Genomic DNA, 21,904 nt, shown 5'->3' on the forward strand with positions numbered 1-21,904 from the left:
CCTGTATTGCTTTCATTGTTTTGTTTTGACTGATTTTATTCTATTCTGTTTTGTTTGATAGTATTATGTCTGATGGTATAGGCAACTACTTTGGAGACAATAAGCCCAAATACTGAGTTCAGTCATCCAAGTATTGTAATCCTCTTTCTAGTTTTCCTCACAATCCAAAAAGTTATATTTGTAATTCCATTGAGACATTATTGGAATCCCAGTAAGTTAATTCCAATCTACCACCACCAATGCAACCCATGGCGAGAGTAAAAACACTAAGACATATTCCAAGTTAAGGGCAGCTAAGGGGTCCAAAGTCCAATCCCCGTAAGGACATGTGGGCAAAAGCCTTGATTCTCAGCCTTTCCCAGAATTTATCATCTTGTGAAGGGGTGGCGCAGGGATGAGTGACAGTGAGGATGGCGGGAATTACGTGAGTAACTTGAACTGGCTGGCCAGGTGGGAGAAAGGCATTTCTGTAAATTGCAGCGATAAAAGATATGCAGAAGGATCAATTTACATACTCCAATTAGGGGAGCAGTGGAATTGTTTTTGGGAGCTATTGCTTTGGTTTCTGATATACAAACTCTTGTGCCCTGGGGAGTCATAGCCTCTTATCTTTTGACATTCCCAGAGCTGTTGGCTCTAACATCTCGCACATGCTCATATCCTGTATATATTTTGTACGGAGAACAGTATGCAAGGAAACAGGACTGTCTGTTGGCTATAGATATTGCATATTAGTACCTTATTGCATATTATTTGCAATGCTTAGAGCCAATTGAAGAGAGAAGGAAATATTCTAGCCAGCCTTTTACATAACAGTATAAGGAAATGAGTCTCCAAATAATCAAAGTCACAGTAATTGTTTTGGAGTCAAAGGAGTCATTGGAGTTGTCTCCCACAAAGATGCATTGCAATATTCATTGTGGTTTTACTATTCTCTTCTTTTGAAGTCCAACAGTGTCTCCATTGTTTTGTTTTTATTGGTTTTGTTCTGTACTGTTTTGTTTGATTTTATTATGCCTGATAATATGGACAATTCTTTTGAAGACAACACGAAGCATTATGGTAGCCATAATTGATCTCCTTGTATTTTTTTAAAAGTCATGTATCATGTTCATCCTTTTTTTTTTTTTTTTTCTTTTTTCCGGTACCGGGGATCGAACTCACGATCACCTGCTTGCAAGGCAGTGCTTATGCTGTTGAGCTAAATCCCCAGCCCCCCATCCTTTTGTTTTGATTATTCTGTTTTGTCTCATTTGGTTTTACTCATTTCAAAATAAAGAAAATTAATGACAAAATTTGATATTTCTAAGTGTCAAAGTAGAAATACTAGCATCAAGATTTTCAGGTTAAACACTTGGAAGCAGAAGCTTGGCTGCAGTTCAGCTATCTGTTTGTAGCTTTACCTAGGTTAACTTCTGGCTACATCGTACACAGAAACAACCTTCCATAGTTGTTCTAAGTGTCACTTCTCACTGTAGAATTCCCTGAAGCAGTTTACTGTATCAGTGATGTTCTGACACTTTCAGTTTCCACTCCTTAGGGTGGTTACTAAGGATGTGCAAGCCAGCCTCTTATGAGACAAGGTTAGGGACAATTTTCCTGTGATCAGCTGATGAAGGGCATGGGGAGCATCTCCACTGTCCTCTGCTGCTACCTTTCCCATTCCAGCTGCTTCAGGTCCTTATTTGAGATCTTTATGGGACTGCATGGTTCACATTAAATTTTACATCTCCCACATTCTTGGCAAGGGGAACTACGTTTTTTTGAAGTTGCCCATTGGTGTTTGTGAAAGATTCTGGGGCTGAACACACTGTGGCCAAATCTTCCTCTACATGCTCTTATTATTGCTGCTTTGAGCTTGCACGAAGCTACTGCAATGTGGTCCACAGTTTCTCCTGAATGATGGTGACATTCAAGAGCCACATTTCACTGGCTCTGGTCTTTAAGCCATATGCTCAATGATGGCTCCATTTTTTCTATTATGGTACTTGGGTGGTGCCTCAGCTGAGAGGCTGTTCAGGAAAGGGCTATTTGTGACATCCTTTTGCATTATTTTATTGTAATACGGCCACTGTAGGGGTACCAAAGCCTAAAGCCTTTGGAATTTGAGTTTTCACTCTTTTCGAATCGTCTCAACACTTCTATTTAAATTTTTTTTCAAATTCATTTTATTTCGAAAAGAAAAAAATTTCAAACACAACAATCAGAGGACAACAATGGTACATACATTGCGCATTGCCATCCCCAAATCAGTTACCCAGAGTACAAGACATCTGCATTCAATTGTCTGAACAGTACCAATGCAAACCTCTCAGTGAACTCACAGAAATCAGTAGTATAATTATCTTAAAAAAAATACATATATATACCAACAGTTCTAATTTCATGTGAGTAATAATTGCTTTCCAAAAGCTCCCTTTTTGCACTAGGAGTAACAGTTGTATTTTGGGCCCGTTTCTTAGGCATTTCTGCTTCTGCCATGTATTGTCACAGCAGTCTTGGAAAGGAGAAAATGAGGCTGCGAAGAAGCACATGTGGAAGCCCCCTGAGTTGTGGCAAGTGCATCATGGGTTGCCCGGCACCACTCTTCAAGTAGGAGGACGTGTGCTTCACTCGCGGGCGGGCTCCTTTGGGATCAGAATCCAAATCCCTGGTCAACACAGCTAAGGGCACATAAAAAAACCGGTATGGACTGCTGTGGCTTGGGAGAAAAGCCAACTAACCAACCGAAAACGCTTTCGCGTAGGGGAACCATGCAGCAAGCTGTGTTCCCCAGCTAAGGTAGCACCAAATAGGTACCCCTGTGAATCCAGCTGAGAAAAGCGTCCAGGGTGGGACGCAAGCATTCATTTTAGTGGACTTCTTCCCGCGGAGGACCCCAGAGACAGGTGTCATGAGCGATGCCAGATTTTAAAAAAGTATAACTGGGTTGCTTATCTCTCTTGGCGCTTAGGAACTTTGTGGACAGCTCAGGGCGACGCTCCTGTCCAGATGCTTGAACAGGCGATAATGTGGACACCTAGAGAGAGGGCCCCGGTCTGCAACGCTGGCCTACTGCACACGCGCGAGGCAGCGGCCCGGCGTGGCGCATGTGACCCGGAAGTGTGCGCTGCGCGTGCGCGCCACTACGGCGTGGGGTCAGGTGATGTCGCGTCGGCTGGTGGCAGCGGTAGGCCGTCGGACGGTAGTCGGGCGGCTTTCAGTGCTGTGGCGCTACAGTTGTGGTCCAGGAGACCGCAAGACAGTCTGGGACGGTGTGAGCGTCCTGATGGCCGCCCAGCAGGTGAGCAGGAAGTTCTGCTTGCTGGTTCTGGGCGGGGCTGCGTTTGGTGCAGAGGTGACGCCATGCGTCTGCGCGGCGGTGAGGGTTAGCGAAGCCACCGTGGGCTGACCCGGCTTTCGACTGGGTCCAGTGAGAATTGTGCGCAGTTTGCGTCCTCAGCATTGTTCCTTTCACCGCTCCGCGGCCCCTGATTATATTCTTCTCCGAAGTTAAGCCCTCTGTCTCTCCTCGATCGCTCTCCAGTACCGGGAGTTCAGGGATTTGCGTTTGTGTCTTCGACTGCGAGCCCTGCGTTCCTGCAGGGGCCAGTGGTAGTAACACACTTTGGCTTTACCGGACAGAGTTGCTCTTAAAGCCAGACTTGGTAGTGGATGAAAAAGAGTTTTGTAAACTGTTACGGTGTTCTTTATTCAACGAACATTTGTTGAACTCAAAACTAATGTTTTGGTAATAGTGTTTGAGGTCTTGGTGCAGCTCAGTGGGTAGGTATTACCTTAACCTTATTTATAGAAAGGAAAAAGCATGGATTATTGTATATTTTAAGATTGCTGTAGTTTCTAGTGGACAACAATCACATTGAATTTTTTGAAGTTTTTATACTTTAATGAAGTGAAGAAATTTAAGCTACGATATATAATATGAGGCAGTTAAAAATTTTCAGAATTTAAGAACACAGTGCTTTGAGGCATTTAATCAGTCCATAGTAAATAATAATTATATACGAAAAGCTCTTAAGTGTTAACTAGTTCCACCGCAACACCATGTAAGTTGTGACAATTCAGAAATCTTGAGATCGACAACTTGGTTTGTAAGACCCTACGTGCTTCTGTGAGCTGTCCCCCCACCCCACTTTCAAAAAGCCAATAGCAGTTTTCCATCTGTGCCTAAAAATGTTAGGATTCAGTTCTAGTACAGTGACTGACAATGTTTTAAGCTAAAGATGGGGATGCAAATTCAGTCTTATAAAAGTATATCAGTCTTAAACTCATGAGAGGGCACTTCATATGTGCGCGAGGAAGACTGACAATAACGGGAAGAACTGTGTAAGGACTTCTTATAAATCAGATACTCACTCTTCCACACACAACACGCATACACATTTTTTTTTTTGTCTTTTTCATTTTTATCGGTATCGAACTCACGACCGCCTGCTTGCAAGGCAGGTGCTTATGTCACTGAGCTAAATCCCCAGACCCTCATACACATATTTTAATACTGTTAGCTTTGTTAATCCAGGCTATCTGGACTAAGTAGAAAAGGCAAAGGTTTTTTTTTTTTTTTTTTTTTTTTTTTTGATGAGAGAAAGGTTTTTACAGTTTTTGCTGTTTCAGCTTTAGGGCAGCTACTAAAATAATAGCTTAACAATACTGAAAAATTTTAACCATGTTCACCCTGGTTTTAGAAAGTGTAAATTCAGGTTCACCTCTTCCTATAAAGTTAACAGTTTATATATTAAATCAGATACGGTTTTTGAAGTGTAATGTTTTGGATAGCAATCCAAAAAGAGAGTTGCTAAAGTCTAAATAAATGAAAAATTGAACTAAATCAAAATATTTATACATTTTAGAGATGGGGCAAAAAAGATAGTAAGACAAATGTCTTCTTTCCTCCCCATTCAAAAGCAGCCATTCTTCTATCGTGAAAGAAAGTGACAGGGACACTTCCTGCAGATTTGCACTAGTGATCCAGGGAGAGCCAGGGTCAGGAGTGGTTTTCAGGAGGCTGCGATGTCCTAGAAAAATTTCCAGGGTGGGGGGAATGGCACAGAAGGGTTTGGCCATTCTGGAGACAGAGTAGCCCTAATACTAAAACTCACCTGACTACTACTTGTCTTTTCAGACCCATATTGACAAAATTTTTTCTCCTTCTAGTTAGCAGTTTATTTTAATCAAAGTCAACGAATCTTTTTTGTTGTCCCACCCCATAAAATAGGTCAATTTGTAGGGGCACTAGCAAATAAAATTTCCTCCGCTTAAACTACTTACCTGGATTAGTGTAACACATTTATGTTGTTAACAGTGAGAGCAATAGAAATGGGTTTGGCATGAATACTAATAAAATACAAAAGCCAAACAAGCTTTTTCATCCCTCCCAACTCCTTCATCACCACCTGCACACCAGTCATCACATTAAATTTTTCTATGACACCCTTTTGTAGCATTTTTGACCCGAGAAAAAGGTATGATTTTCAGATCATAGTGAGGTAGAAAGAAAGATTCCATGAGTTTGTTTCCTGTTCTTTGGAATAAATTTCACCTTCTCTCTTTATTTTCAAAATGTACATTAGTATTTCTGAATTATGGGAAGAAGCAGAGTCTTGTTTGTGTGCGTATTGCATTTCAGCATCATGGAGGGCCACTGTGGTTGTTAACATGTTGGTGTAGTTAATATGAACTGTTTATGTCTCTTTTTATTTGTTTGGTATGTGAATTGAACTCAGGACCTTGCACTTGCCTGGGCAGCACTTATGCCACTGAATTATATCCCTGGCAATGTGAACTGGTTTATAAATAGCACAGGTGTCTTTTGGATCACTCAACTGTTATGCACCTTAGTGCCTTTATTTATTTTGTCGTACTAGAGATTGAAAGCAGGGATCCAGGGATCATTCAGCTATTTGGGTTATAAGGGTTTGCTCAGATCCTGTCCTATGGATACTGGGATAACAAGTTGCAACAGGTAGATTCATTCACAGTTCACAAGTCCTTGTTCATCTGGGATAACAAGTTGCAACAGGTAGATTCATTCACAGTTCACAAGTCCTTGTTCATCTTGCAGTGTTTGGTGATGTGCTATCATCACCATTGGTGCCAGCATTTCATTTGTGAGCTAACTTGGATTCCACTAATTCTATTTGTTTATTTAGTTTTTTTTTTTTTTTTTTTTTTTGAGACAAGATCTTGGTATGTAGTTCAGGCTAGCCTTGAATATGTTATCTAGGCTGGCTTGAACGTGCAGTGATCCTACTGCCTCTGCCTCCCTGTGCTGGAATAACAGGTGTACAACACCATGCCTGGCTTAGTTTTTTGAGACAGTGTTTTGATATGTACTTCAGGCTGGCCTCAAATTCACTGTGATCTTCTTGCCTCAGCTTCCTAAGTGCTGGGATTATAGTCATATGCCACCACACCTGACTCATCTCTTTTTAAAAAAATCGTTTTTATTCATCCTTTTTTTTTTTTTTTTTTTTTTAAAAGATAGGGTCTCACTATGTAGTTTGGGATGACCTTGAATTTACTGTGTAGCCTAAGGTGGACTCAAACTCACAACTATCCTCCTGTCTCTGCCTACCAAGTGCTGGAATTATAGATGTGCACCATCATACCCAGCTCATTCCCTGATTTTAATGTGTTTCTTATGATTTATCTTACATTTTAGTCCATTGTGTCCTTTGATAGGGGTATTAGAATAATTTAATTATCAGTTTACTAATTAGAAAGTGGATTTGTATTCAGACAGTAGCCTACAGAGCACTTACTGTTGATATCCTTAATATTGACAAGCTGAAATAACAGGTCTAGTTTTATCATAGTAAAATATTGGAGATAATCTAAATTTTTTGGTTATGTTGGGATTTTGCTGATACAGTTACTATTGGATTATTGAAATTACTTAAATTTTTTTTTTGTCTTTTTCCTTTTTATCGGTACCAGGGATCAAACTCACGACTGCCTGCTTGCAAGGCAGGCACTTATGCTGCTGAGCTAAATCCCCAGCCCCATTACTTAGATTTTTAAGGAAGATGTTGGGGCTGGGGATTTAGCTCAGTGGCATAAGCACCTGCCTTGCAAGCAGATGGTCGTGAGTTTGATCCCCGGTACTGATAAAAATGAAAAAGACAAAAAAAAAAAAAGGAAGATGTTGCCATTTTATTGTAGATTTGATTATAATGGGTTTTGACTCTAAATAGTGAAAAATTATAATTGTCTTTAGTTATATCCTTAGTCATGTGGTAAGTAGAGTTAGCTGTTTATGGTAAAAAGATGATATTTTTACTGGACATGGTGGCACACACCTGTAATCCCAGTCCTTTGGAGACGGAGGCAGAAGGGTTAGTTAGAAGTGAGGCCAGCCTAGGCTACATCATGAGTTCAAGGCCAGCCTGAACTACTTAGTGAGATTCTGTCTCAACAAACAAACAAAAACCCAAACAAACAAACCAAAAAATGGTGCTTTCCTCTTTGAGGACTGAAGAAATACAGGAGCGATCTGGAAAATTGTTTTCTTGGTTTGACAAAGGCATAAACTTCTTGCCTGATCAAATGTAAATCACAGTATCTTTCAGTGTTTGATTTTGTGGTGCTGGGTATTCAACTTGGCTTTGTGTGTGCTAGGCAAGTGCTCTAACACTGAGCTGCATCCCAGCCCTCAGTATTTTAATTACATTAAGTTTTAGAGCCATGTTTGGTTTTGAAAGTAGTATTTTGGGTTTGAGTTAGAGTTAGGACCTCAAGCAAGAAATGGTTAGTTTTTTGTTTTTGTTTTTTGGTACTGGAGATTGAATGCAGGACTGTGCCCTTGCCAGGTAGGTGCTTATGCTGCTGAACTAAAATCCCTGGCCCTGAAATGGTTAACTTTTAGGTGGGTTTTGTTTTTGGCTTGCTGTTGGCTGCTGTTAAAATTCTTCATGCATTTGTGCAGTGAATTTAGTTCTTGTTTATTCTGAATCTTACTTATTTTTGATCTTTTTTGAGGCAGGGTTTTACTATGTGGTTCAGGCTGGTCTTGAACTCACTTTGTAGGCCAGGTTGGCCTCAAACTTGTGGCAGTCCACTGCCTCAATCTCCTGAGTGATATAATTACTGGCATGTGCCACTGTTCCCAGTTTTTTGAATCATATTTTAATGAGATACTTAAGTAGATAAATAACAGCAGCTAGTATATTCCTTAGCCCACATCCTGTCGCTTTCAACTTGTGACCATTGTGAGAAAATACTGCTTATATTGCTCATCAACTGATCCTTTCTCCCACTTCAGTGCCTCCAGGGAGTCCACTTTCAGCAGCTGGCTTTGCAGGGAAGACCAATATCATTTTCCCAAAGGCTGTGTTCAAAGCCACCCAAAGGTACCTGTTTTCTTTCTCTCTTTTGTCATTAGCAGCATGAGGTGTGTAGCTTCCTTGGAGAGTGTTTCCCATAGTGATTAACAGTGGACAAGGCACGTGACATCCAGGATGCCCCCTCCTTCCTTTTCTAGTTTCCCTGTTGTGCTAAACTATAGCACTTTCTTTTTTTTTGGTACAGGGATCAAACTCATGACCTCCTGATTCCCAGGCAGGTGCTTATGGCACTGAGCTAAATCCCCAGCTCAATGATAGGACTTTCTCCTTGTTTTTACCAGTTTGATGTATCACTGAGCCTGGCAAAAATAAGCATTTTCAGAAGAAAGTTGCCTGGTGAATCTTTTTGGAAAATAGATGAGCAAATCTTTATTTCTGCATATCTGATTCTAAGGACTAGCCAAGGCTCATATTTAGAAAGTAAAACAGAGATGATGTGCAGACTGAAGTTAGTTTGGAGAATAATTGTCTGTTTGAAGCCTGTCAACATGGCCAGGGGCCCATGTGTGTAGGGATAGTGCTCACAGAACCAGCTGGAGACCTGTGTCTCCACATTGTAAAAGGTACTTCTCAGCCCCTTATCTAGGGTTGAGACCTAGGACTGCTTACTGAGTGTGTCAAGAAGAAAGAAAAGATAACTGACTTTTCATCTTTCTGACTTGATGCTTTTTTTTTTTTTATTCCTCTTCAGTGATGAATTGTTGCTTTTGAGTAAGATTTTCTTTTTTTTTGTCTCTAACGCCTGTTCATTTTATACCTAAGGATTTGAGAAATTTTTTGAGAGGAGTGGAAGAAACACAGATTCAAAAAAATCAACAGCTCTGAGAAAGGGTAAAGCTTTACATCTGAATATTTTTGATGTTCTCACGAATTTTGGGGTTAATCTTCCTAGGCAGGTGGGCCTGTGTGTGTGAGGTTGATCTTCCCTTCCTGGTGCTTGTTTGTGGATGCCGACTTTTGCTTCCTAGTCACTTTGTTCTTTGCCTTTGGTTACATCTTTGTGTGCCTTCTTAGTTTCTTTGGATCTAAGCCTCAGTGATTCGTCTTTTAAACCAAGTCACAGTTTGGTGATGTGAATTGGGTTTTGGAATAGAAATCTGTATTTGTGAGATATTTCTTCTCTGAAGAGTCTCTTGGGTACCCATGAGTATGAGATGGGAAGAAGTACATACAAGCATATCAGGAGCTGTGGTAACATTCCTTGCTACAAATGGAACACTTCTATGAAGACTCAAATTTTGTCCTTAAAACTTATACAAATTTTTACCTTGTCTCATAATTGACTTTGTTTTTTCTTAGAAACTGGTAAACCAAAGAATGCTGGGGCTGGAGGAGGTGGAAGCAAGAGAGGAGGAAAAGGGGATGATTTTTCGTGGTGGAAATGGATACAGAAGGTTTGTGAGCATCTCAGGACTGGGCCCAGACATCTTGTCACTTCACCAAAGGATGTAGTGCCTGTAGAGCTGGTGCTCTATGATCTTTGTCTTAGTCCATTCTTGCTGCTATGACAAAATATCGTATGCTGTGTGCTCACAGTTACACAGGTGGAAAGTATAAGGCCAAGATGCCAATAAGTCTTGTGTCTGGTGAGAACTTTGCTTTCAAGGTATCATTGATGGCATTTGAGAGCTGCTTCCTCCAGAAGGAACAGTGGTGTGTCCTCACATAGTGGAAGGTTGAATTTTTTCCTTCAAGCCCTTTAACAAGGACACTAATCCCATTCCTGAGCATGGGGCACTCATTTCCCAAGGACCCCCCTCCCCCCAGCTTATTATCACCTTGGGGTAAAGCTCCATCATGAGTTTTACAGGGGGACACATCACTTACTCAAGCCATAGCAATCTCTGCATGCTTAGGTCAGAGCTCACAAATTACTTCAAAGAGTCTAAGAAATTAACTTAAGTTGTATTGCTGTTCAAATTTTTAAACACCTCAATAAAAGAGAACCTACATAATGGCTCCAGAGCAGATCTTTTTGTGGTTTCTGTTGCTCATCTGCTGACTTGTGAGTTGCAGGTGCGATGTGTGCTTGTTCCTGTGTAAAGATTTTTCTCCTGAGAGGAACAATTCTGCTTCATACATCTTTGTGTAGTTTGTGAGGGGATGGTTTGGACTACTTTAATAATGTCTGAAAAGAGACATTATGTTTTCATACACCACTGAAGGACTGAGAGTGTAACTTGCAGGTTGGGTCTCCAGCACTGCAGAAGCAAAAAGAAACTCCTCACATGGAAAATGTTATGTTTTCTTTTACAGGGACAGTTTCCCTGGAATGACAAGGATTTCCGAAACCTGGCCATTTTGGGGACAGGCGTTGCTGTGGGAGTTTTCTATTTCTATTTTCGAGATCCTGGAAAAGAAATCACCTGGAAGCACTTTGTGCAGTATTACCTGGCCAGAGGTCTGGTAAGGGAACTCACAGTGTGTCTAACAGGAAGTAAGGAGGCCCTTTGTTGTGGGTTCCTGCAGGCCCGCACAATGCAAAAGAGGATATGAACTCCAGGCTGGGCTGGGAGTGAGTTTTCTGTATAGTGGATGTTTTGAGTAGCCCCACTTTAGGACAGAGCCCAGAGGCAGTTTTTCTCTAGGGACCACCGTAGCAGAAAGTGTTAGGCACACTTTCTGGCTGGGTAGAGGCTGCTTTAATATCATTGCGTTGACTGTTTTTTAAAACCTATGTTCTAAAACTTGGTTGGTTGTCCCATGACTGTTGAATTTCATTCTCATGTCTGATTCCTATACTGTGAGCTGGCCCCTGCTGGCCATTATTGACCAGGAGTCTGGGGTTTTGTTTTTCTTTCTTTTTGAGGCAGATCTGTGTCATATAATCCAGGCTGGCCTCAAATGTGCTATGTGACCCAGGCTGACCTTGATCTCATGATTGTCTTCCCTTAATCTCTCAAGTGCTGGGGTTGCAAGCATGCACAATGGGGCTAGGGCTTTGTATAGAGAAATGCATGGCATGGGCAGTCCTCTTTCCCTTCATGAGAGGCATGCTTATTCATCAGCCTGCTGAGGCTGGGTGAAGACTGCTCAGGCATCAGTGTAAACTGGTAAGGAAATGCTTTACCTCTCAGGTGCCCTCAGAAGGGTCTGTGCTAAGTGATGGGGTATTAGAACTACACTTCTTTGTGATGAAGTCTGTGGGGAAATCTCATTTCCCTCCAGGGTTTGTGAACAAGGCTTTTTATCTGACTACTGAGCCCATGATTATCCATAGGGACACTCTTGGCAACTTTCCTTACAGTAGTGAAGGCAGAGCTGCCATAGCCCTTGCCTTTTGTGGGTCTGCCACCTGCAGGCACAGACAGGAGGAGAGGAGATAGAGGTGGTGGGTTCAGGATGCCTTCTAGGACATGAATTTGGAACAGATTCCAGAGCTTCCCTGACGTCTTTTCCAGTGCTGGAATGCTGATGGTGTGCCTATGGAAGGTTCTGCAGTGATGAACACACATTAATCACAATCCTTAGGCTTCATTAACTTCTTTCTTTCTTTGGTACCAGTGATCAAACTCATGACTTGGTGCTTGCCAGGCAGGCACTTACCCCAAGGAGCTAAATCCCCAGCCCAAACTTCTTTATGTTTTTGAAACAAGGTCTCACGATGTATCACAGGTTAGCCTTGAGCTCACTATGTAGTCCAGACTGGCCTCGAATTCACAGTGATTCTCCAGTGCTAGGAATTTTTTTTCCTTTGGTACTAGGGATCAAACTTGTGACCTCACGCTCACCAGGCAGGCATTTACGCTGAGCTAAATCCCTGGCCCTAGGATTTTTTTTTTAAGAGGAAAAAAATTTCAAAACAAGATAATAGAATAATATTGGTTAATACATTATGTATTGTTACCTTTAAGAAAGTTACAAAGTTTACAAGATACAGGCATTTAATTGTCCAATATTGGCACAAACCTTTCTTTTCAATAAACCAAGGGAAATTAGTAATATAACTATCTTAACTATTTTCTGTGTGTGTGTGTATATATATATATATTTTTTTTTTTCTTTTCTTTTCTCTTTTTTCTTTTTACCCATTCCAGTTTCTCTTTCTTTTTGAACAGTTTCTTCCTGTTTTACAATATTCATTGTATGTTTTCAATCTTCCTCTTTAAGCTTCTCAAACAAGGGAGACAATGTGATGTTTACACATGGGAGTCTGGTTTATTTCACTTGGAAGTATGGTCTCCAGTTGAATAGTTCTAGTGTTAGGGTTACAGGCATACATCACCACACCCTGCAGACTTCATTACTTTTTGAGAGAAATTGTATTATTATAGTGGTTTAGGGTTTTATGAAGCCGAGCCTGTGGTGGTGCATGCCTGTAATCCCAGCACGTAGCCAGCACTTCAGAGGCTGAGGCAGGAGGATCTTTGCAAGTTTGAGAACAGCTTGGGTTACAAAGTGAGTTCAAGGCCAGCCTGTACTGCATAGTGAGAACATACACACACTCATACACACAAATTTTGTGATAGTTGGATATGGTGATGCATGCCTATAATTCCAGCATTGAGGGAGGCTGAGGCATTAAGACTGCAAGTTCAGTTCTTGCCTGGGTTATTTATAAAGACTGTAAAAAAAGTAAACAAGTTTTAGGGGCTGGGGACTTAGCTCAGCAGCATAAGCGCCTGCCTTGCAAGCAGGCAGTCGTGAGTTTGATCCCTGGTACCCATAAAAACGAAAAAGACAAAAAACAAAAACAAACAGACAAACAAAAAAAGTAAACAAGTTTTAAAAGGCTGGAGATGTAGGGTAATGGTGGGGCACCCCTGGGTTTAATTTCCTATACTGACAAACAAAAAAGCAAGATTCTGAGATGAGGACTGGATGTGGTGGTGCAGGCCTATAATCCCAACACTTCAGAGGCTGAGACAAGAGGATGTCTTTGAGTTTGAGGCCAACCTAGTCTGTGTAGTGACTGCAAGGCCAGACTAAACTGCTTAAGGAGACACTGTTTTACCAAAAAAAAAAAAAAAAAAAAAAAAAAAAATCTGTGATGAGCAGGAGGAACAATATTGTCATTCTACCCTCAAAATCTTTTTCTAAAGTGGGCATGGTGGTGCACACCTGTAATCCCACCACTTGGTATAGTGAAGCAGGCCGATCATTGCAAGTTCAAGACCAGCCTGAACTGTGTCATGGTTTATGTCTGTGGCCCCCAGGCCTCATGAGTTTGCATTGTGCATTTGTAATTGGTTCATTGTCTAATGCTTGGATTGATGGTGTTAGTGCTACTCCCACCTAGGGGTGGAGCCAGGATGTGATATAATGGCAGGAAGAAGGTGTGTCTTGCTCTTTGCTGGTTCCAGTTTGCTGTTGGTGCTGCATGAACTGCGGCCCAGCCATGCCTGCCTGCCTTGGAGCCAACTGAGTTTGGACTGAAACCTCCAAAAACTAAGAAATAAACCTTTCCTTTCCCAACTTTGGGCTTCAGGTATTTTGTCTCAGCGAGGAGTAAAAAGTAACTAAGAATTTGGTATGGAGAGTGGGGTCATTTGCTGTGACTATACCTGGCCATGTTTTTGAAGAGGCTTTGGAAATGGCTTGTGGACAGAGTTTGGAAAGGTTCGGACATGTCACCTGGATGCATAGAGCTGGAGCAGCTTAGGCTGTTCTGTAGAGGAGATTCTGGTCAGAGCTCAGGAGACCAGAAGGCTGATAGCCTGATGGTAAAGACCAGGCTTGGGAGGTTTCTGCTGGGAAGAAGGACTGCATTGGTTGTTGGACTCCACATGATGTGTGTTACGGCTTGACAGAAAGTTTGTCTGCACGTTGCTCCTGCCCAGAGACTTTGCCTAAGACTGAGACAAAGGGCAATGGACTGATTAATCTTGAAAAAGAAATTAAAAAGCAATCGAACATTGAGGCTGTGGCATGGCTATTATTGGGGGCTTTCAGCCAGCTTTATGTTTTTTTTGTGTGTGTCTTTTTTCTTTTTATCGGTACCAGGGATCGAACTCATTACTGCCTGCTTGCCAGCCCCCCAGCCAGCTTTATGTTTCAGATCAAGAGCAAAGAGCCCAGCAGAATAATTTACAATGCTGTGAGTTTGGCCAGAAGGAAAATTCTAGGAAGGCTGTGGATTTTAAAGACAGAGTTGAGATTTTGATTGTTGATGGGAAACAGAGATAAGAAAGATGGCCCCGGGGTATCCCAAGAAGTGGGTCCCCACTCTTTGCAACCTCATGGCAAAGGTGAAAGAGTTTGTTCAGAGGAGAAGGCTGCAGAGCACCATGCTCCAGAATGGCGACAGAGGCCACATGAGGTTCCAAAATGGTGGCATTGTAGAGAAGCTTTTTCTCACAATCAGACAAGCAGAGCCCTGTGATCCAGGCAACTGACCCCTACAGCCAAGAGAGAGAAAAGCCTGGCTACTACTACAGCTGGCAGCAGACCTTGGCGGCATCCACAAGGTGCTGATTTTAGGTGCAAGGAAAATGCACGAATTCTGAGGGTAAGACGGCTTCCACCTCGATTGCAAAGGGCCTGGCAGGCCAAGCAGTGTGCCCTGAGAAGGCAATTTGTGAAGATGTAAAGGTGAAGCCAAAGGTGCAGTGGAGACCCCAAAAGTTTAAAAAAGCCAGAAGTGAATGATCCAGGGAAAGCTGCAAAAAGCAAGCAGAGAGGATTTAAGAGAGAAGCTGCGGGAGCTTATATCCCTGGAAGTACCATGGGGGTGGAATCACCCAAGCTTTTTGGAGCTTGCAACCAGATTGCTTCAGATAATGAGCATGGAACTCTAGGACTTAATGTTCATCCTGCTGGATTTGGACTTGCTTTGTTTCCAATGCTTTATATTCCCCTGTTTATGACTTTTGGAATGGTAATGTTTATCTTGTGCCTTTGCATTTCAGAATTGTTTAACCTTGTTTCATTTGTATAGGGGGTTACAGTTAAGTTTTCCATAGATCTTGGAGGAGACTTGGGACTTGGACTGTTCAGCAATGCTGAAACTTAGGACTTTGGCAACTCTTGGAGGTGGACTAAATGTCTTTTGTATAAAGGATGTACATGAGTCCTGGGGGCCAGAGGTGGAATGTCGTGTTTTATGTCTGTGGCCCCCAGGCCTCATGAGTTTGCATTGTGCATTTGTGATTGGTTCATCGTCTAATGCTTGGATTGATGGTGTTAGTGCTACTCCCACCTAGGGGTGGAGCCAGGATGTGATGTAATGGTAGGAAGAAGTGTGTCTTGCTCTTTACTGGTTCCAGTTTGCTGTTGGTGCCGCATGAACTGCGGCCCAGCCATGCCTGCCTGCCTTGGAGCCAACTGAGTTTGGACTGAAACCTCCAAAAACTGTAAGAAATAAACCTTTCTTTCCCAACTTTGGGCTTCAGGTATTTTGTCTCAGCGAGGAGTAAAAAGTAACTAAGACAAACTGCATGGTGAGACCCTGTCTTAAAAAAGACCAAAAAAAAAATCTTTTTATACATTTGTTTTCAGCGGGCATCTTCTGTATTGCTGTGTCCAGTGGTGATGGCAGTTCATGAGCCTTTAGGGCTACATGTTTATCCTTGTTGGCACCATTTTCTTGAACCTATAGCTAGATGGAAAAAGTATTTCTGAATCAGCTGTGTATTTATCTTTGCTGGACCACCAGTATAAAACTTGTCTGTAACCGTTTTGAGTTTTTAAGCCAACCTAGAATGCTTGACTGGTGCTCAGATGTACCAAATTTAGAACTCTGCTTAGCTGAGTGTTGTGTGGCATACCTGTGATAGCAGCACTTGGGAGACTAAAGCGGGAGGTTCTCTTGAGTTCAAGGCCTGCCTGAACTGCATAGCAAGATCCTGTCTCAAAAAAAAAAAAGGTAGACCTTCCTCCTCCCCTCCAAAACACTCCTTGAATTCATTCTTTGGTCCCTCTTTATGAAAATGAAAATAGAATTGTGCCCCAGGTGAAGTGTCTGAATTAGTAGCAAAACAGAACTTGGGCCTGGTCTGTAGAATGCATGTGGTACTGCCCACAGTTTTCTTGAGTGTCCTGCTTTCTGCCTCAGTTGTTCTGTGTATTTTTCCCTTCCTCTTAGGTGGACCGACTGGAAGTTGTAAATAAACAGTTTGTACGGGTTATTCCTCCCCCTGGGACCACTTCTGAGGTGAGGATGGGTTTAAAACCTAGGACTCAGGGCCGGGGATTTAGCTCAGTGGCATAATTGTGTACCTGGCAAGCGTGAAGTTGTGAGTTTGTTCCTTGGTACCAAAACACACACACAAAAAAACCCCCAGGATTCTAGCCTGGCATATCGCTTAGTAGCATGCTGCCTGACTAGCAAGTGCGAGGTTGAGTTTGTGATTCCTCGTACCAAAAAAGAAGGAAAAAAAAAATGATCTAGGACTCTAGACACAGCTTTTTTGTAATGGAAACTGGTTCCCTGTTTTTTTCAGTACAATGCTTCTGCCAGTGTCCAGCAGTCTGTTACTGTGAGATTCATCTTACTGTTTTGTACTAGTGACCTTGTCTTTTAGGTAGGACAGGAACTCATAAAACTATTAATGGTGATTCAGTTTTGCCATGCAGTATGTAAGAACACTGACCAAAGTTTAGGAGAAAGACAAAGAATAGAAGATTAGAAAGACTCAGACAAACTTTGGCAGTTATTGCAGCATTTTATATTTTTGTCTAGAACTTTACAAGTATGTGGTTTTGTGGATTCAGAAGAAAAGAGCTTCTGCTATTTGCAGTTATCCTTGGATCCAGTCTTAGAGTGAGATTGGTCCATGTGTGCAGTCAGTACTAGGAGGAGATGCTCTGCTAAGAGAGGGGCTGGTGAATGTGTGTGCAGGCTGTGGGTGTCTGTGTAAGGGGTATGTTTCTGTGGGTCACTTCCCTGTAGCCCAGGCTTGGTATTGGTCTCTGCAGAAGTTTGTGTGGTTCAACATTGGCAGTATTGATACCTTTGAGCGGAACCTGGAGTCTGCTCAGTGGGAGTTGGCGATTGAGCCCACCAACCAGGCTGCAGTAGTCTACACCACTGAGAGTGATGGGTAAGTGGTGGGATGAGGTGGGTGATGCAGCACTGTGGTCCAGGGCTTCTGATTGTGAATGAAAAAGTTTAGCATTTAACTTATTTTGGAATATGCTCCTCTTCAAGCATATTATAGGCATTTGATGAAAATTTTAATTCCTATAAAGAAGGAATATGTATTTAGTCTATTTCATTTTATTTTATTTTTTATTTTTTGAGATGGGATCTTGCTATATTGTCCAGGCCGGCCTCTAGAGGGCACAAGAATGCTTACTATTTTACTAATGTTCATTTTTAAGGGAAAAAATAAAATATGGTTTAAAAAGGAAGAGATTCATCATGGAATAGAGAAAAGAGAAAGGCTGTGCTAGATGGACACCATTGACCTCAACTGATGGTGCAGGTCTGTGGGCTACTGAAGATGATGTGTGATGGAGGCACCTAAAGGTGCTGCCATCCCTGCCTCAGTGAGCCTTCTGCAAGGTGGGCTGGGATAGGGAAGGCTGAACCTGTGGACTGATGTGGACACATTTTGGGAAGAAACTGTCCTTCTGTGGCAGTACAAACTCTAGAGTTGTGTGCTCTTCCTGGCTGAAGGTGGTGTTCTGACCTTTCTCTGGAGCAAATGTTGACAAGTGGCTTTCATGTTTTGTAGCTCTTTTCTGCGAAGCCTGGTGCCCACCCTTCTCCTGGTTGGCATACTTCTCTATGCAGTGAGGAGGGGCCCAATGAGGGCTGGGCACGGTGGCCGAGGAGGGGGCCTCTTCAGTGTTGGTGAGACAACAGCCAAGATCCTAAAGAGCAACATCGATGTGCGATTTGCAGACGTAGCTGGCTGTGAAGAAGCCAAATTGGAAATTATGGAGTTTGTCAATTTCCTGAACCCCAAGCAGTATCAGGACTTAGGAGCCAAAATCCCAAAGGTACTGATTTCAGGAAACGTTTTGTTTTGGTACCAGGGATTGAACTCATGGCCTCACACTTGCCAGTCAGGCGCTCATGCCACTGAGCTAAATCCCCCGCCCTGATTTCAGAGAACATTAATGCTCTGAGCTTAAAGTCAAGGCTAATAACTACTGTAGCTCAGAGGGGACAGATATGTGATGAATTAGTTTTTACCCTGTGTATTGTATTAATTACAGTAGAGGACAGAATTAGCATTTTCAGAGTAGAATAGCAAAAATCTTAATCTGATAGATTTGAGACCACAGTTCTTTAATTTTTTTATTTTTTTGGTACTCAAAATTGAACTCAGGACCATGTGTTTGCTGGGCAAATGATGTGCCACTGAGCTATTTCCCCAGCAAGACCATAGTTCTTAACAGTCTATAAAAATTTAAATCTGTAAAACTGTCGGCATAGGAATAACAGACTGTGGACCAAACCAAACATTTGTAGAAGTGACTCTGCTTATGTGGCACCCTGACCCTTGCAGTAGTCTTGAGCTTCTCTGTCTTCTGTCTGCAACTTGGGCACCACTTGATAGTTTGTTTTGAACAACAGAGAAAGGGTTAACAATCTCGGGGAGCAGCGCCAAGAGGCTGGACATGTCTGTCCTATGGCTTGGTGAGCTTGTGAGTGAGCAGTCCTGGTGGGGCTTTGCTAGCAGCCACACACCTTCTTACAAAGGTTTTTCACAGCTTCTTTCAGATGACTTTTTCCTGGGAGTGCCTGTAATAGGAGAGTAGGTGGAGCCATAGTTACCAGGACTAGAATCTCGCTGGGAGTGCTAGTCCCTCTTCAAGCAAGCTGGCTTCCCATAAGAGGAGCTCTGTCAGTGTGTGTGTTGCATTGTGAGCTTTCTGCTGTTCTGTGGCTGTCAAGAGTTAATTGAGGCCTTCCTGGGTAGGAAGTATGGTAACTTCGTTAAATTAATACTTCCTCCCCTTTGGGATTTTGTTGTGAAGAATTAGCTATAGTTAGGCACAGTGATGTACACCTGTCATCCCAGGTATTCTGGAAACTGAGGCAGGAAAGTCACAAGTTTGAGGCCAGCCTTGGCAACTTAGACCTTCTCTCAAATTTTTTAAAGAAATGGATGGGGTGGGGGGCATGGGTAGGGCTGGTCATGCAGCTCTCTATGGTAGAGCACTTGCCTGGAAAGCACAAATCCTGGGTCCCATCTCTAGTGGCCTCCTCCCCCCACCACATGCGAAGAATTAGTTGTGCATTCATGGCATGTGCGTTTCCTGAACATACCGCTGACATACCATTACTTTCTTGCCATCTGCAGTATCTCACTGCAAGGATAGCTCCTGAGACAGTCACATTCTAGGGAGTGTTAAGCGTTGATGGGCGAAATGTGTCAGTTCCACACCCATAGTTGGAGAAGTGGATTCTGTGTGACCATGTGTGGGGGACATGGGGTTCCAACACCTTGGGGTTTTTTTTGTCTTTTTGAGATAAGGTCTTGCTATGTAGTTCTAGCTAGTTTTGAGCTCACTTTGTAGCCTAGACTGGTCTTGAACTTGCAGTGATCCCCCTGCCTCAACCTGCAGAGTACTGGGATTACTGTTGTGCATGATCACCCCTGGCCTTGTTTCTCACTTTGATCTGATTTTTTTTTTTTTTTTTTTTTTTTAGACAGTTTCACTGTGTAGCCCAGGCTGGCCTCAACCTTGAAGTGATCCTCCTGCCTCTGCCTTCTGTGTGCTAGGATTATGGGTGTGTGCCATCACCCCTGGCTTTTATTTGAATTTTGTTTTTAAAGTTATGATTGCTTTAAAATGATCTAATATTAATCCTGCACCCTTGACTAGAAGTGGAGTGGTCTGGTTTCTCCTTCCAGTTTTTAGGCATCAAATGGTGATCATTCATCAAATGAAAACAATTTATTAGAAGAATGTAAAGTAGTGATTTTAAAAACCTTAAGCCAATGTAGACAAAGGCATAGTAGAGAAAGGAGGTATGGTTGTGCATGACACACATGGTATGAACAGTTAAATACTTCAGGAATTGTGTCCACCCTTCAGGCCAGCAAGGGTGCAGAGAATTCTTTGACAGGATTCTTTGTAGCCAAAGATTTTGACTTGGAGCTATGGTGGATATGTGGGCCACCAGTTTGATGATAATTATTAAAAGAAACATTCAGGTTCTCTGACCCAACAGGGGTACTCCTGAAGGTTTTTCTGCAAAAAGTACCTACTCCTTTTTTGTGGGGGTGTGGAGAGCTTTCATTTTCTGTGTCATGTCTACAGTGTGTGAACTGTGATGAGTGACGAGTGTGCAGTAGTTCTATAAGCAGAAAAGATGAAATAAACCTGCCTAGTTTTAAGAGTGGTGCTTGGTGAGATTGTTGTTCAACCTGATAAATCACTTGTGTAGAATACCAGTTCCTAGGTAGAAAGTGGGATTTGGGTGTTACCTGTCTCTCTTGAGAGCCAAGCATCTCCTTCTGTTACAGGGAGCCATGCTCACTGGCCCACCTGGTACTGGCAAAACACTTCTTGCCAAAGCAACTGCAGGGGAGGCCAGCGTGCCCTTCATCACTGTGAATGGGTCGGAGTTCCTGGAAATGTTTGTTGGTGTTGGGCCAGCAAGGGTATGTATGTGGGTAGCCAGCTTCAGAGGTTGCCCACCTACTGCTTAACTAAGTTTGGTAACCATGGATTTTGTGCAGGATTCTGGTGTGAACCCAGAGTATGCCCCACCCTCAAGGTACCCTCAAGGCACTAAGCACCAAGGAGAAGGTTAGGGATGACCTGTGTGTATGAGTAACAAAAGACCGTGGGTTCCTGTTCTAGGTCCGTGACATGTTTGCAGTAGCCAGGAAAAATGCTCCTTGTATCTTGTTCATTGATGAGATAGATGCCATTGGCCAGAAGCGAGGCCGTGGGCACCTTGGGGGTCAGAGTGAACAGGAGAACACCCTGAACCAGATGCTCGTGGAGATGGATGGTAAGTGGAACAGTATGGACCTGAGTGTTCTGCATCTCTTGTGTTGTCCCAGCAGGAAGTCACAGAACCCTTCTAGCTATTTGTTCTGTGAAGATGCTCCTTAGGAGAGAATTTGTTCTGCCCTTAAGGGAGGTTGCTTAGGCAGACATGGTGAAGAAAAAGCATTATCTGTCCCCAGGGTGTGCTTGTTTACTGCACAGCAGCAGGATGAGGCAGCCCTGTTCTTCTGCCCTCCAGCAGGAGGTGATTAGTAAGAGTGAGGGATATCTGCTTAGATGAAGTAGGATATAAGTGTTGGTCCCCTGATGGAGGTACAGGATGGAGTGACAGAGCCGTGTTCCTGCTCTGAGCCTTTATCCTGCTTTGGCCACAGTGTCATTCCCATCAGGCGTACCTTCCTTGGATGTATCTAGGCACACCTACAGTTTTGTTTTTTTTTTTGTCTTTTTCATTTTTATCGGTACCGGGGATCGAACTCACGACCGCCTGCTTGCAAGGCAGGTGCTTATGCCGCTGAGCTAAACCCCCAGCCCCACACCTACAGTTTTTAAACTTGTAAAAGCTCTCATTGGATCTGTGGCAGATTTTATCTTCACTTTGGTATTAGAGTCATGTTGGTGTCCTTGAGACTCCCTCCTTGATTTGGCAGCCTGCTGGGAGGAGCTGTAACTTAGAACTGTGTTCATCATAGTGAAAAAACAGC

At 42.7% G+C, this 21,904-nt stretch overlaps 1 protein-coding gene across 7 annotated transcripts in view; it reads left to right on the plus strand.

The window, feature by feature from the left end:
* The first annotated feature begins 2,994 nt into the window (after positions 1-2,994).
* Positions 2,995-21,904, plus strand: part of LOC100733451 (AFG3-like protein 1) — a 32,618-nt gene continuing 13,708 nt past the window's right edge. For 2 of the 7 annotated variants that reach the window (XM_003461211.4, XM_063247878.1), the window contains exons 1-10: positions 3,108-3,283; positions 8,261-8,348; positions 9,105-9,173; positions 9,642-9,736; positions 10,599-10,748; positions 16,366-16,434; positions 17,199-17,323; positions 17,960-18,227; positions 20,708-20,845; positions 21,048-21,201. In XM_003461211.4, coding sequence (XP_003461259.3) covers positions 3,146-3,283; positions 8,261-8,348; positions 9,105-9,173; positions 9,642-9,736; positions 10,599-10,748; positions 16,366-16,434; positions 17,199-17,323; positions 17,960-18,227; positions 20,708-20,845; positions 21,048-21,201 — 1,294 coding nt within the window. In that variant the 5' untranslated portion in view covers positions 3,108-3,145. Of the gene's footprint in view, positions 3,284-8,260; positions 8,349-9,104; positions 9,174-9,641; positions 9,737-10,598; positions 10,749-16,365; positions 16,435-17,198; positions 17,324-17,959; positions 18,228-20,707; positions 20,846-21,047; positions 21,202-21,904 lie in introns of all 7 variants that reach the window. The other 5 variants (XM_063247877.1, XM_063247876.1, XM_063247880.1 and 2 more) reach the window with 5 other exon arrangements.

This window comes from Cavia porcellus, unplaced genomic scaffold, assembly GCF_034190915.1.
Source record: "Cavia porcellus strain 051 isolate PalLab524CR breed Dunkin Hartley unplaced genomic scaffold, mCavPor4.1 scaffold_4, whole genome shotgun sequence".
NCBI lineage: Eukaryota > Metazoa > Chordata > Mammalia > Rodentia > Caviidae > Cavia > Cavia porcellus.